This window comes from Triticum aestivum, chromosome 5B, assembly GCF_018294505.1.
Source record: "Triticum aestivum cultivar Chinese Spring chromosome 5B, IWGSC CS RefSeq v2.1, whole genome shotgun sequence".
NCBI classification, from domain to species: domain Eukaryota; kingdom Viridiplantae; phylum Streptophyta; class Magnoliopsida; order Poales; family Poaceae; genus Triticum; species Triticum aestivum.
In genome coordinates this window covers 423,061,331-423,073,003 of record NC_057807.1, presented here as the reverse complement: position 1 = coordinate 423,073,003, position 11,673 = coordinate 423,061,331, and the positions used below count along the sequence as shown (strand labels likewise).

General features: G+C 50.0%; 2 protein-coding genes and 1 pseudogene across 2 annotated transcripts; 1 reads left to right on the top strand and 2 right to left on the bottom strand.

Moving 5' to 3' along the window:
• Positions 1-3,464: 3,464 nt before the first annotated feature.
• On the bottom strand, positions 3,465-5,974 carry LOC123112234 (UDP-glycosyltransferase 73C12-like; annotated as a pseudogene).
• Positions 5,975-8,035: 2,061 nt separating this feature from the next.
• On the top strand, positions 8,036-9,213 carry LOC123112233 (tuliposide A-converting enzyme 1, chloroplastic). The gene has a single exon (XM_044533172.1). The coding sequence runs from the start codon at positions 8,137-8,139 to the stop codon at positions 9,085-9,087; it is 951 nt and encodes a 316-aa protein (XP_044389107.1). The 5' UTR covers positions 8,036-8,136; the 3' UTR covers positions 9,088-9,213.
• On the bottom strand, positions 9,163-10,534 carry LOC123112232 (probable carboxylesterase 12). Its single transcript, XM_044533171.1, has one exon. The coding sequence runs from the start codon at positions 10,228-10,230 to the stop codon at positions 9,259-9,261; it is 972 nt and encodes a 323-aa protein (XP_044389106.1). The 5' UTR covers positions 10,231-10,534; the 3' UTR covers positions 9,163-9,258.
• Between the last annotated feature and the right edge of the window lie 1,139 nt (positions 10,535-11,673).

Genomic DNA, 11,673 nt, shown 5'->3' with positions numbered 1-11,673 from the left:
AGATTGGTCACGTGAGAGTTGAGCCTATTGCAAGCATGTCTTAAAGAAGAATATTATGCGAACATTCATGTTTACCTTTAAGACATCATCTTAATGAAGAGAATTGGAAAGATTCAAGGTTGGTCAATACTAAGTACAAAGAGTGATTCAAGTTGATCAACACACAAAGCATAGAATATGTACCAAGCGAGATCATGTAATCTCATGGTATGGTAAGCATTGTCCATTACGCTTTGTGTACTAACTCATGGTTTATGTGAGAGTTGTTTGTAGGGTTAGTTATGTTTCCATGGCCGTGCATCAAAAGGAAGATATCATATAACCCATGCTGCAGCCGGTGGTCGTCCTGTTCCTCGCTCCACGAGCCTACATGCTGCCGATTCCTGCATGAGCACGCTGTCGAGTACTACTTGGGCCAGGAGATCCAAAGACAGCGCACCCTCCACGGCTTCAGCATGGTAGAATCCGCACGCTGGACAAAGGGAGCTTTTGGTGTTGAAATTTGAAACGAAGGACTACAAAGCTCCGATGAAAATTTGATGGCACCAACGCTCTCGAACGCAAATTTGATACATCAAGGTTAGCTTCTACATGGTTGTTGTCACAGAAGATGTATCAAGAGAAGCAATTCCTTATAAATTATTGGTGCTTAAAAAAATGTATATCATGAAGCATCCACAATTTTGGGTGGACTGGCATGACATGTTTCCTCTTTCCAAATATAGGCATAGTGATCGACTACTATATGGTACATGCAGATCGATCTGACTGCCATTTTACATATTTGCTAAGGTCAATGCTCAATACTGCTTTTTTCTGATTCTCTTACTGACATTTACATATTACTTTGCCTCTTTAAAGTTGCAAAAAAAATTCTCTAACAAGAAATGCCATGTTTTCATTCTACTAAAAAATTTTAGTTTCCGTATCAATTTTGTTACTAATCTACTTATAACTAAATTTCTTGTTGATTTTCTCTTTGCAGGCCATAAAGTGGTGCCTCCCAGAACATGTCATATTTTCATCGTACTAAAAAAATTAGCTTAGCTTCCTGATCATTTTTGTTATTAATCTGTATGCAACTATATTTATTATTGTGAAGTGAAAATATTCTAAGGATGCTTTCAGGTATTTAAAGGTAAGGATTCAGCTCATGCTTACACTTTCGTTAGTTCAGTGTGTTCATTATCATATCATACCACCAGCAGAGTCATTTTTGCTTACTTCCATAAAAAGTCATATAACGATCAAGTCCGCCCTGTTATATCCAAGCCAATTACATATGTATGCCTTTTCTTGCGAGGAATATTATTTTTTTATTGTATTATGAGATTAGTAAATCGAGATTTTGCTCTAATGTTGCAATTTAAAGGAGGTAGGAAGGATGAAAGAAACTTGGGCATTTAATTTCCTTTGAATTGGGCTCACTCTTAACATAAAAAATTATAAGCTTTGTGTATTCTTGTTGTTGTATACAATAATTTATTAGCATTACACATAGTAAATGGTACCATGCTATACCACGTCGCGGCACGCTAGATCTAACAAGGTCGCCTTGGAGCTCGCCAAAAGGCAGCGGCCACCTCACCAACTTCATCCTACCGATATTTACCACCTCCCCTCGTTTCTAGATTCACCGCACTTTGGGATCTATACCTATTCTTAAACATATATTTTTAGATAAACGTGATTCTTCGTACTTAGTTTGTTCTTTTATTTTTTACTGAACTATTGTTTGCAATCAACAATTTGTTTATTTGTTTTTATAAGATTTTCAATATTTCTATGTATTGAGAATATTGCACATAATAGGTTTTTAATTACCGCTTTAGCTCGTAATGTGTTGTCATCCATTGCAATTACAAAATAAATAAAGTGTGTGGGGGGGGTGGGGGGGGGATAAGTGGTGACATGGGATATGTATTGTGTTGAAATAAAGGACGTGGACATGTGTGGTGTGGTAGGTGAAGGGAGGGGGCAGTGAGTAATGGAATTGTGCTTAGAGGGATGTGGTGTATTTTGTCCCGTCGCAATGCACGGACATGTTTACTAGTAGTACTGATAAGGCCTTTCATTGTTCCACATTGATAAAAAGATAGCACACAAATAGAACAAATGTAGTGTACGAGTTTTCAAAGTCATAAAACCTTGATTGGAGCGGCATTTTAGGCTCTCGGTAGCTGGACAGCTAACATGGAGTCAATTACACCACTGGTGTCACAACTTGGCTTGAAAAATCAGTTTAGTGCTAAAACTTGCGCCGTACATTGAACTGGTGCCACAACTTGGCATTGACGTGCATATACGGTGCAAATTATATTTTTATAGAACATGTTGCTGATTAGGCGCGCCAACGTGGCATGGGCCTCTGCTGTCAGCGACTGCATGCGTGTGCTTGCTATTCTGCAGAAAGCACCTTGGAAATTATTTTCTCACGAAAAAGACCCTGTCAGCGACAGATATTTTCCTCACGGAGGCGCGTGGGGTCCATCTTTCAGCCACACATACTATTGTGTAAAAAAAATTCTCATGAAAGAGACCCTGTCAGCGACCAATATTTTCATCACAGACGGAGGCGCGTGGGGTCCATCTTTCAGCAACCCATACTATCGTGCAAAAAAAATTCTCACGAAAGAGACCCTGTCAACCCATACACCAGACAACGATGTTGTAATAAACTAACACAAAACCTATATAACGCTTCGACTTAAGTGGGCTGGAGTTCCAGTGGCCCATTTTGCACAGTTATTTCTTAAAAAATACATGCAAACTGTAATCGTGTGTTATAAAGAAAATAAATTTCAGAATAACAATGATCACTTTTATATACTACATATTTTTTAATTAAAATCACGAATATTTTAACTTATATTACCATTTATCATGAAGTAAAATATATAATTATATGTATTAATACTTGAATCTTTTTATAATGTAATATTATTCTATATTATTATTATTATTATTATTATTTATAGCATAAGAATATAATTTACATATATTCTATAAATTCCTAAAAAAAGTAATGCTGCTGAGTGGTGTGGTGGCCACTCACACATGTTGACTACATGTCGCTGCTTCTAATCCCAGCCAACTATTTTTACATTATATGAATATATACTTTTGAAAGCATGAACACTTATATATACTACATGAATAATTTGTTAAAACTGTCAATATATTAAAACTTATTTAGGAATTTATGGAAATATATAGTAACTAAAAAACTTTCTTAAAACATGAACACTTTTACACACTACATTAATATTGTTTTAAAACATTGAACATTTTTAAACTTATATAAGCATTTATTCATTTTTTTAAAAACATTAATATTTTTATATTGTTAATATTGTGAACAATTTTAAACTTATATAAGCATTTACTGAATATATGTTTTTATTCAATATGCAAATTATCGCATGAAGAGTTTTAAAATTCATAATTTATGGTATGGATAAATTTTAAATCAATAAATGATTTTATAGCTTATATATATTATTTATAACACACTATTATAATTTACATATATTGAGTAAATTTCGGGCAAAAACACAATGCAAAATGGGATGCATGCACAGCAGCCCACTTAATAGTCAGAGAATATATATAACTAGCAGCAGCATCCTGTTTAGCAGTGCCCTCCTGCATCCTACATGTTAGCTGTTCGAGTATCCCGCGCGCACGCTGCTTTTTTCAATTATTAGTGTGACGCTGATAAATGGACCCTTATGGCCGCGGCAGGGTCTTTTTTTGAGAAAAAAATTCTGAGTTTTTTTGTTTGCAAAATAGCAGGCCACACGTCCACTTTGCCGTCCAAACGCTGACAGCGGGCCCTATGCCATGTTGGCATGCCTCATCAGCACCTTATTCGTACAACAACGTGATTTGTACCGTATATGCACGCCAAAGCCAAGTTGTAGCACCAGTTCAATGTATGTCGCAAGTTTTAGCACTAAACCGACTTTTCGCCCCAAGTTGTGGTACCAGGGGTGTAATTGACTCGCTAACATGCTATGAACACACACTATCCAGGTATCACTCGTCGGTACCTTGTGTGGCGCCCACCTGGAAACGCTTGGCCAGATCGCGGATGTTGGCGTGCGACGAGCCCCCCTCCCGCATGGCCGCCCTCGCTTTCACCGCGAGCGCACGGGCCTTGCAGCGCCTCTCCTCGCCATCCTCCCCGCCGTCCATGGCGCTCCTCACCGCGGCCTCCACCGTCTCGCTCCCAACCACGACATCCTTCTGATCCATCCGGTACATCACTGGCTCCTTCACCCCGACGCTGACGCCGATCCCCAGCACCTCCACCGCCATCTTCTCGTTCAGGAACTGGTCCGTGAAGTGCGGCCACGTCACCACCGGCAGCCCCGCCGCGACCGCCTCCAGCGTCGAGTTCCAGCCGCAGTGCGTCACGAACGCGCCCGCCGCGCGGTGCGACAGGATCAGCGCCTGCGGCGCCCACCCCCAGATGAGCAGGCCACGCCCCGCGACGCGCTCCTCGAGCCCGCGGAGGAAGGCGAGCGCTGCCTCGTCGTGGCGGCCGGCGTCCTTGACCACCCAGATGAAAGGGTAGCCCGACGCCTCCAGTCCCAGGCCGAGCTCCGAGAGCTGCTTCGGGTCCGCGTGCGCGATGCTGCCGAAGCTGACGTAGACCACGGAGCCGGGCTCCCTGTCGTCGAGCCACCGGACGCAATCATCGGCGTCGATGTCCGCGGTGTTCCCTCTCGCCGCCAGCGTTGCGGCGTGCTGGTGGTAGAGGGAGACCGGCCCCACGGTCCACACCTTCATCGCCCTCGCGGCCGCGTAGCCGGCGATGTACTCGGGCTCCATCTTCACGAAGGTGTTCATGATGACGCCGTCGGCCTCGGCCCGCGCGCGCTCTACGTCGTCGCCGAACTTCTCCCAGCCGGGCCAGCCCCGGAAGAATCCGGGGGCCTGCTCCCTCGTCACCTCGAACCGCTTCTTCAGCCCCGGCACGACGACCGGCTGGTTGTAGTCGAGCACGCCGTCGTAGGCGTTGAACCTCTCAACGTTGTGCTGCGTTGAGAGGTTCAACGTCGTCGACTAAACGTCCGCAGAAGGCGCACATGCTGAAGAAGGTGAGCCGGGGGACCCCGAGGCTGGCCGCGAGCTCCACGGTCCACGGGTGGCAGAAGTCGGACACGATGCATGTTGGTGGCCGAGGCGCGTGCTCGCGGAGGTGGGCCTCGATCGGCTCCCGGAGGAGCGCGACGGCGTTGAAGTAGGCCAGCATGTACTCCGGGGGGACGTTGTCCATGTTGTCCGCTCCGCCTGGAATCCCGTCGGGCAGGCCGACCGCGGCGTAGTCGAGCGGGAAGTCGACGAGGCTGACTGGCAGGCCGGACCGCCGGGCGGATTCAACGGTGGGGCGCACCCGCGCCGCCGTGGACGGCGTGGCGACAATGGTGCAGAGCGCGCCGTGAGTGGCCAGCAGCAGCGCGGTGTCGACGGCGGGGATGATGTGCCCCTGGGCCATAAGCGGGACGAACACGAAGTGCGCCGCCTCCGCCTTCACTTCTTCGTCGACTAGGTTGGTCATTGTGGGCTCCTCGCAGATCGGATCCGATGAGAGGAGGCTAGCTAGCTAGGCAGAGTCAGCAAGTGATTTAAAGCACGTCGACAGATCCAAGCCGGCAGAGGCCGCGTCTTTGTGTTGATTTGGTGGCGTCGACACCCAAGCCGGCAGTGGCAAGCCGGCCAGCGTCGTGGGTGCGTGGCGTCAGGATTGACGCACCGTGAAGGATGCGAACATCAGTACATTGCGTCAGGATTGACGCACCGTGAGAATGAGGAGCCTAATATCCAAGATTAGATGCTGATCCTTTATTTTTTGAGGGAAGATTAGATGCTGATCTTACTCATCCATAGTCTGAATTTTGTCATGTCACTGACAATGTGGAGAAGACTACCAATGGCACCTCGAGATCTGCGCTCTGCATAGTCATTTGACTAACATCGCTAATCGTGTACACTACTTTCTTTAGTTATTTTTTCTAAAGAAAGGCTCTCGTTAGTTTGGGAGGTGCATTTTACAATCATTAGCATAATGATAACTTCAACGTTGTGCATCAAAATGTTCCTAAATGTCCGCACTGCATGGTTCAAACATGGGTGTGGCTATGTCTCAGTCGATTAAAACTTAAAGTCTCAGTCAAGTGTTATAGTATAAGAAGAAAAAGGAAAAAATAAAAATAAAATTTCTTTATGAATCTCCATGCAAGATAGAAGGAATATAGCATCGACTGAGACATAACGAACGACTGAGACTTAGCAAAACTATTCAAACATTTTTCCTATCCACGTGCACTAAACGTCCGCGGTCTGGGTACCCGAATTACGCCAGGGCACTGCCGCCAAGCATATGTTGTCCCCAGCAACAAGCAAGACCGGCGACGCTGCTTGCGTTGTCGCGTCCATGTCGTGTTGCAAGCTCCAGACCGCGCATGGTGAACCGGCCTTTCTGCCATGCTGGCACCGGCGGCAAAATTTGCTGGACCCGACGTCATGATTTGCTGCACACCTGGCAGCACCCATGCATCCCGCAGGCAACATTTTTGCTGCAACTGATGATCTGTATTGCTGGAGTCGAACATTTTTTTTTTGCTAGAACCGGAGAGCGAGGATGCTACAAACAGCGGCACCATGCATCCCGTCGGTGATGTTTTTGTTGCAACCGCTGATCTGAATTGCTGAAAGAAGGGATTTTTTTTGCTGGAACCGGCAGATTCTTTTAGCTGCGGTCGTGGTGTGTTGCGGCCGTCGGAGCAGGATAGTTGAACCAGTGCGAGGAATGCTACAACCATGAAGATGTTGGAACCGACGACTCGCTGTGCTGCGTCTGGGCAGCCAACGGCGTAGAAAAGCGACAAGTTTTGCTTGGACGGGCGATTGTTTTGCTCAAAACAGCAAATGTTTTTGCTGCTGCTGGCGTATACTCGAGTTTTTTGTTGCCGAGTTTTTTGTTGGACATGGTGGTGCAAGAACGGCAGCTATGCCAACCCATAAGTTAGAGACAACCTGTGGTTGGATGGTTAGAGGGTCAATGGTATCCCAGCCCGCTAGAGTTCAAGTCCTAGTGCTTATTCCTGAATTTATTTCAGGATTTCCGACAATGTGCTTTTAGTGGGAGGAGACGTTTCCGTCGACGACTAGGGGTGCGCGTGTGTGCATTTATAGGGGTAAGTGTATGCGCATATATATGAGTGCTTTCGTTTGTACCGTGTCAAAGAGAAAAAGTTGGAGCCACGTGCTGCAATTCTGGCATACACGTGCCGGCGTACTGGAAGCGCTCGGGACGAAGAGAAGACGCCAGATCTGAACGGTTGGAAGAAGTTTCATCGTACGGCCAAGGCACATCTGGCGACCGCTTAGCCACCCGGAGGACCGAGTCACCATCGACATCTTCATTGCAGATCTTCGGGTGATGGCTCTCCGCTTGGCGCCCCTGCTTCCTCCACCTCCATCTGAGCCGGATTAAGCGCTTGATACCGCAAGGCCACTTCGGGCGCCCCCCTTGGCATGTGCTACATTTTTCCTTTCGTTTAGGGCTTGTTGAGCTATGCCCTCAGCATAACCCTATTGTACTTTGTTTCTTTGCTACCGGTGTGTGTGGTGTGAACCTCTATGTTGGATCTTCGTGGCTCTGGTGGTTTGCATTATATATAAAGCAGGGCGATCGCCTTTTACGATAAGATGCTGGAACTGACGAGTCGTTGTGTTGCGTCCGAGCGACCAGCGGTGTAGAAAGTGGTAAGTTCTGCTTGGACCGGCGATTGTTTTTGCTGCCGCCAGCGTATAGTTGAGTTTTTTGTTGCTGAGTTTTTCGTTGGACACGGTGGTGCAAGAACGGCGGCGAGCCGGAGACGGTGACGCTGGGGATGCCAGCAACCACGGTGACCACATGTTCAAACCGTCCGATGGGGGATCTGCAATCGCCAAAGGCAGAAGTTGGAGCCACGCGCTGCAATTCATGCTGGAGCCGTTCAGGACGAAGAGAAGGCGCCAAAACTGAACGGCCGGCCGGCCGGGCGCCTAGCGCTGGCCTTTACCTTATTATCAGTTGGCCTGTTCGGGCGCCTCGTCGCCACACACAGTTTACCTGCGCCAGCAATGGATCCAGCCACCAAACTGCGATTCGACTCGCCGCTCCTCCGCGTCTACGAGGACGGCCGAGTGGAGCGTCTCTTCGGCACAGAAACCACCCCGCCGGGCGTCGATGCTGCCACCGGCGTCACCTCCAAGGACGTCGTCATCGACGCCGCCACCGGCGTCTTCGCCCGCCTCTACGTCCCCGACCTCGTCGCCGCCGGCTCCGATTCCCAGCGCAAGAAGCTCCCGATCCTCGTGTACTTCCACGGCGGCGGCCTGGTCCTCGACTCGGCCGCCTCTCCGACGTACCACAGGTACCTCAACTCCGTCGCCTCCAAGGCCGGCGTCCTGGCCGTGTCGGTCAACTACCGCCTCGCGCCAGAGCACCCGGTTCCCGCGGCCTACGACGATTCCTGGGCGGCGCTCAGCTGGGCCGCGTCGAGGGATGACCCCTGGCTTTCGGAGCACGGCGACGCCGGCAGAATCTTCTTGGCCGGCGACAGCGGAGGCGCGAACATCGTCCACAACATAGCAATCATGGCCGGCACCCGGGACGGTTTGCCCCCAGGAGTAGAGATTGAGGGGGCGATCATATTCCATCCTATGTTTGGTGGTAAGGAGCCACTGGACGGCGAGGCCATGGACACGAGGGCGATCACGGAGAAGCTTTGGCCCATAATATGCCCGGAAGCAGACGGGATGGACGACCCGAGGTTGAACCCGTTGGCTCGTGGAGCGCCGAGCCTGCAGAGGCTGGCCTGCCGGAGGCTGCTTGTCTGCTCGGCCGACGGAGATTTCGCGCTGCCGAGGGCCGCGGCGTACTACCAGGCAGTGAAGGCCAGCGGGTGGCCCGGCACGGTGGAGTGGCTGGAGTCCAAGGGAGGAGAGCACGTGTTCTTCCTCAGCAAGCCGGAGTGTGATCTGGCTCTGCAACTGATGGACATGGTGGTCGCCTTCCTCGCCGGCAATTGATTCAGAGGACACTCGCGTGCTCAGTGTGTTCCCCTTCGGATTGCAAGTGTAACCAGAACTCAAAGCACACTTGTATTTGTGAATTCAGAACCATTGAAAATAAAGGACAACATTATTTGCTCCTCAGCCTCTGTTACTGAATCATTCGCCGGCGAACAAGAGAAAACAGACTCAACAGCGCCTGACGAAGTCAGCCACGACGGCGAGCTCCTTGGCGGCGTTGTCGCAGTCGGGCTTGAGCAAGAAGTAGACATGCCCGTCGCCCTTGGTCTCGTAGAACTCGAGCTCGCCGCCCCACCCGCACGCCTTGACCCCCGCCGCGTAGGCGCGCGACCTCTCCACGAACCAGCAGTGTTCCGCCGTGGCGACCAGCACACGGCCGCACCCGAGCTGGCTCAACTCCTCCGGCGACGCCGCGGGGTTGATGTACGGGTGGTCGAGGCCGAGCTTACCTCCGCAGGCGACATGCCATACCTGGTCAATGCCGCCGCGGAGGGCGCCGTCGGTGGGCTCCCCGCCGACCGGCTCTTTTCCCCAGAAGTAGGAGTGCAGGAGCGCGATGCCGCTGACCTTATCGCCGTACCCCTCGATGCGTTCCTTCCGCAGCCTGGCCGCCGTGCGGTGCGCCATGTTGGCGCCGGCGCTGTCGCCGGCGAGGACGACGCGGGACGCGTCGCCGTGCGCCGCGAGCCAGGGCTCGGCGCCGCGTGGCCGGCAGGAGGAGACGACGGCCTTGAGGGCCGCGAAGGCGTCCTCGTAGGCGGCCGGAACAGGGTGCTCCGGGGCGAGGCGGTAGTCAACGGAGACGACGATAGCGGGGACCGCGGCGGCGAGGGAGGCGGCGTACTTGTGGTAGAGCGGGGAGGCAGCAGTGTAGATCATGAACGCGCCGCCGTGGAAGAACACGACCACAGGGAGCTTCTTGCCGGGCACCGCGGCGGCGGCGGCGGGGAGGTAGACGCGAGCAGCGATGTTTGCCGCGGGGTCGAGGACGACGTCCTTGGAGGCGACGCCGTTGGCTGTGTCACCGGACGGCGAGGGCGGCACGGTCTCGGTGCCGTTCAAGCGCACGACGCGGCCGCTCTTGTGCACACGCACGACGCCGGGTATCTCGTACTCGATCTCGGAGCCGGGGTCGTCCATGGCTGGGGTTGCGGCAGGCGGCAGTGAGCTTTGGCTCGGCGTCGCGGCGCTGGGGCCGTGATCCGAATCTGCAAGAGCAAAGCGGCAAGCGGGGCGACAAAGAACACAGGCACAGCGCTGCACCACCCGTCGCCGCGTTCACCGATTGCTGCCTACTTAGGGCATGGCCAATGCTCCACGCTGGACAGCTGCTCCGCCCGTCCACGTTGGAGAATCATCTGCCGTGGAGAATCGAGTTAAAAAGACTACTGCCTGCAGACCCAAACGACCTCTTGCAGAGGAGGTAGGCGCTCCATCAATAAAGCAAAGAAAGTGAGGAGAGAGAGAGGATGAGCCAGAGAGGGTTGAGCTCATTTGAGGGAAAGAAAAGAACAGGAAAAGCTGGTGAGTGGCCCCAGGGCGCTGCTGCTTCCGTTGGTTCCATGCTCCCATAGATAGCTGCTCCATACGACTTTATACGCATGCATACATGAGGCTACCGTTTGGTATTGCCACCGTTGTACATGCCCTTAAAAAATTAGCCAGGCTTACGTAAGTGCTGACGTGGGAGCAACCAAGGGTCTAAACCCCGGGTCCGCTCGTGCCATTTGTCACCAGACCAGACCATGGTAGTACGAATCTACTACTATCTTCGTTTAAAAGTTTCCCTAACTTTGTAGAAAAAATATTAACATCTACTTCCTCCGTTCCTAAATATAAGTTATTGTAGAGATTTTACTATGGATCACATACGTATGTATATAGATGCATTTTAGAGTGTAGATTCATTTATTTTGCTCCGTATGTGGTCTATAATGAAATCTCTCCAAAAGACTTATATTTAGAAACGGAGGAAGTACAATACAAAGCTATATGATATGAAAATTAATTTCATGATGCATCTAATAATTATTAATCTCATATTGTGAATGTTAATATTTTTCCTATAAACGTAGTTAAAGTTGACATAGTTTGACTTTGATCAAATTTTATATATAGACTAAAAAAGGAGGGAGTATGTCTGCTACTAGGATTTTTTTCTACTTTCTTCTTAACCATGTCACCCTAACTAATTCTAGCCATCGAATACCACATGACACATGTGGTAAGCAATTAAACAATTCAACAAAAAACTTAACCATCAATGCAAAGCATGCATTGTAGAGATAGCCACCCGATTCTTTCATGAAACCACGTAGTCCCTTTCCTAGGCCCATACCTTCCGTTTCTATTCACGTTCGACTCGCTTACTTCTAATCCTTCTGTCCCATCCTTACATTCCCCCCTCCTTCGTCCAGTTAGGCTAACTCCAACACACGATCCAAACAGACGTCTGTTTTGTCTGGATTGTGTTCATTTGGATTAGGCAAAGGGGCGGCGTCCAGCCGTTTCTACATTTTTGCTGGTCGTGCGCCCAACCGCTGGACGCATTTCGTCCGAACGTCTGAAATTTTTGCAAAGGAA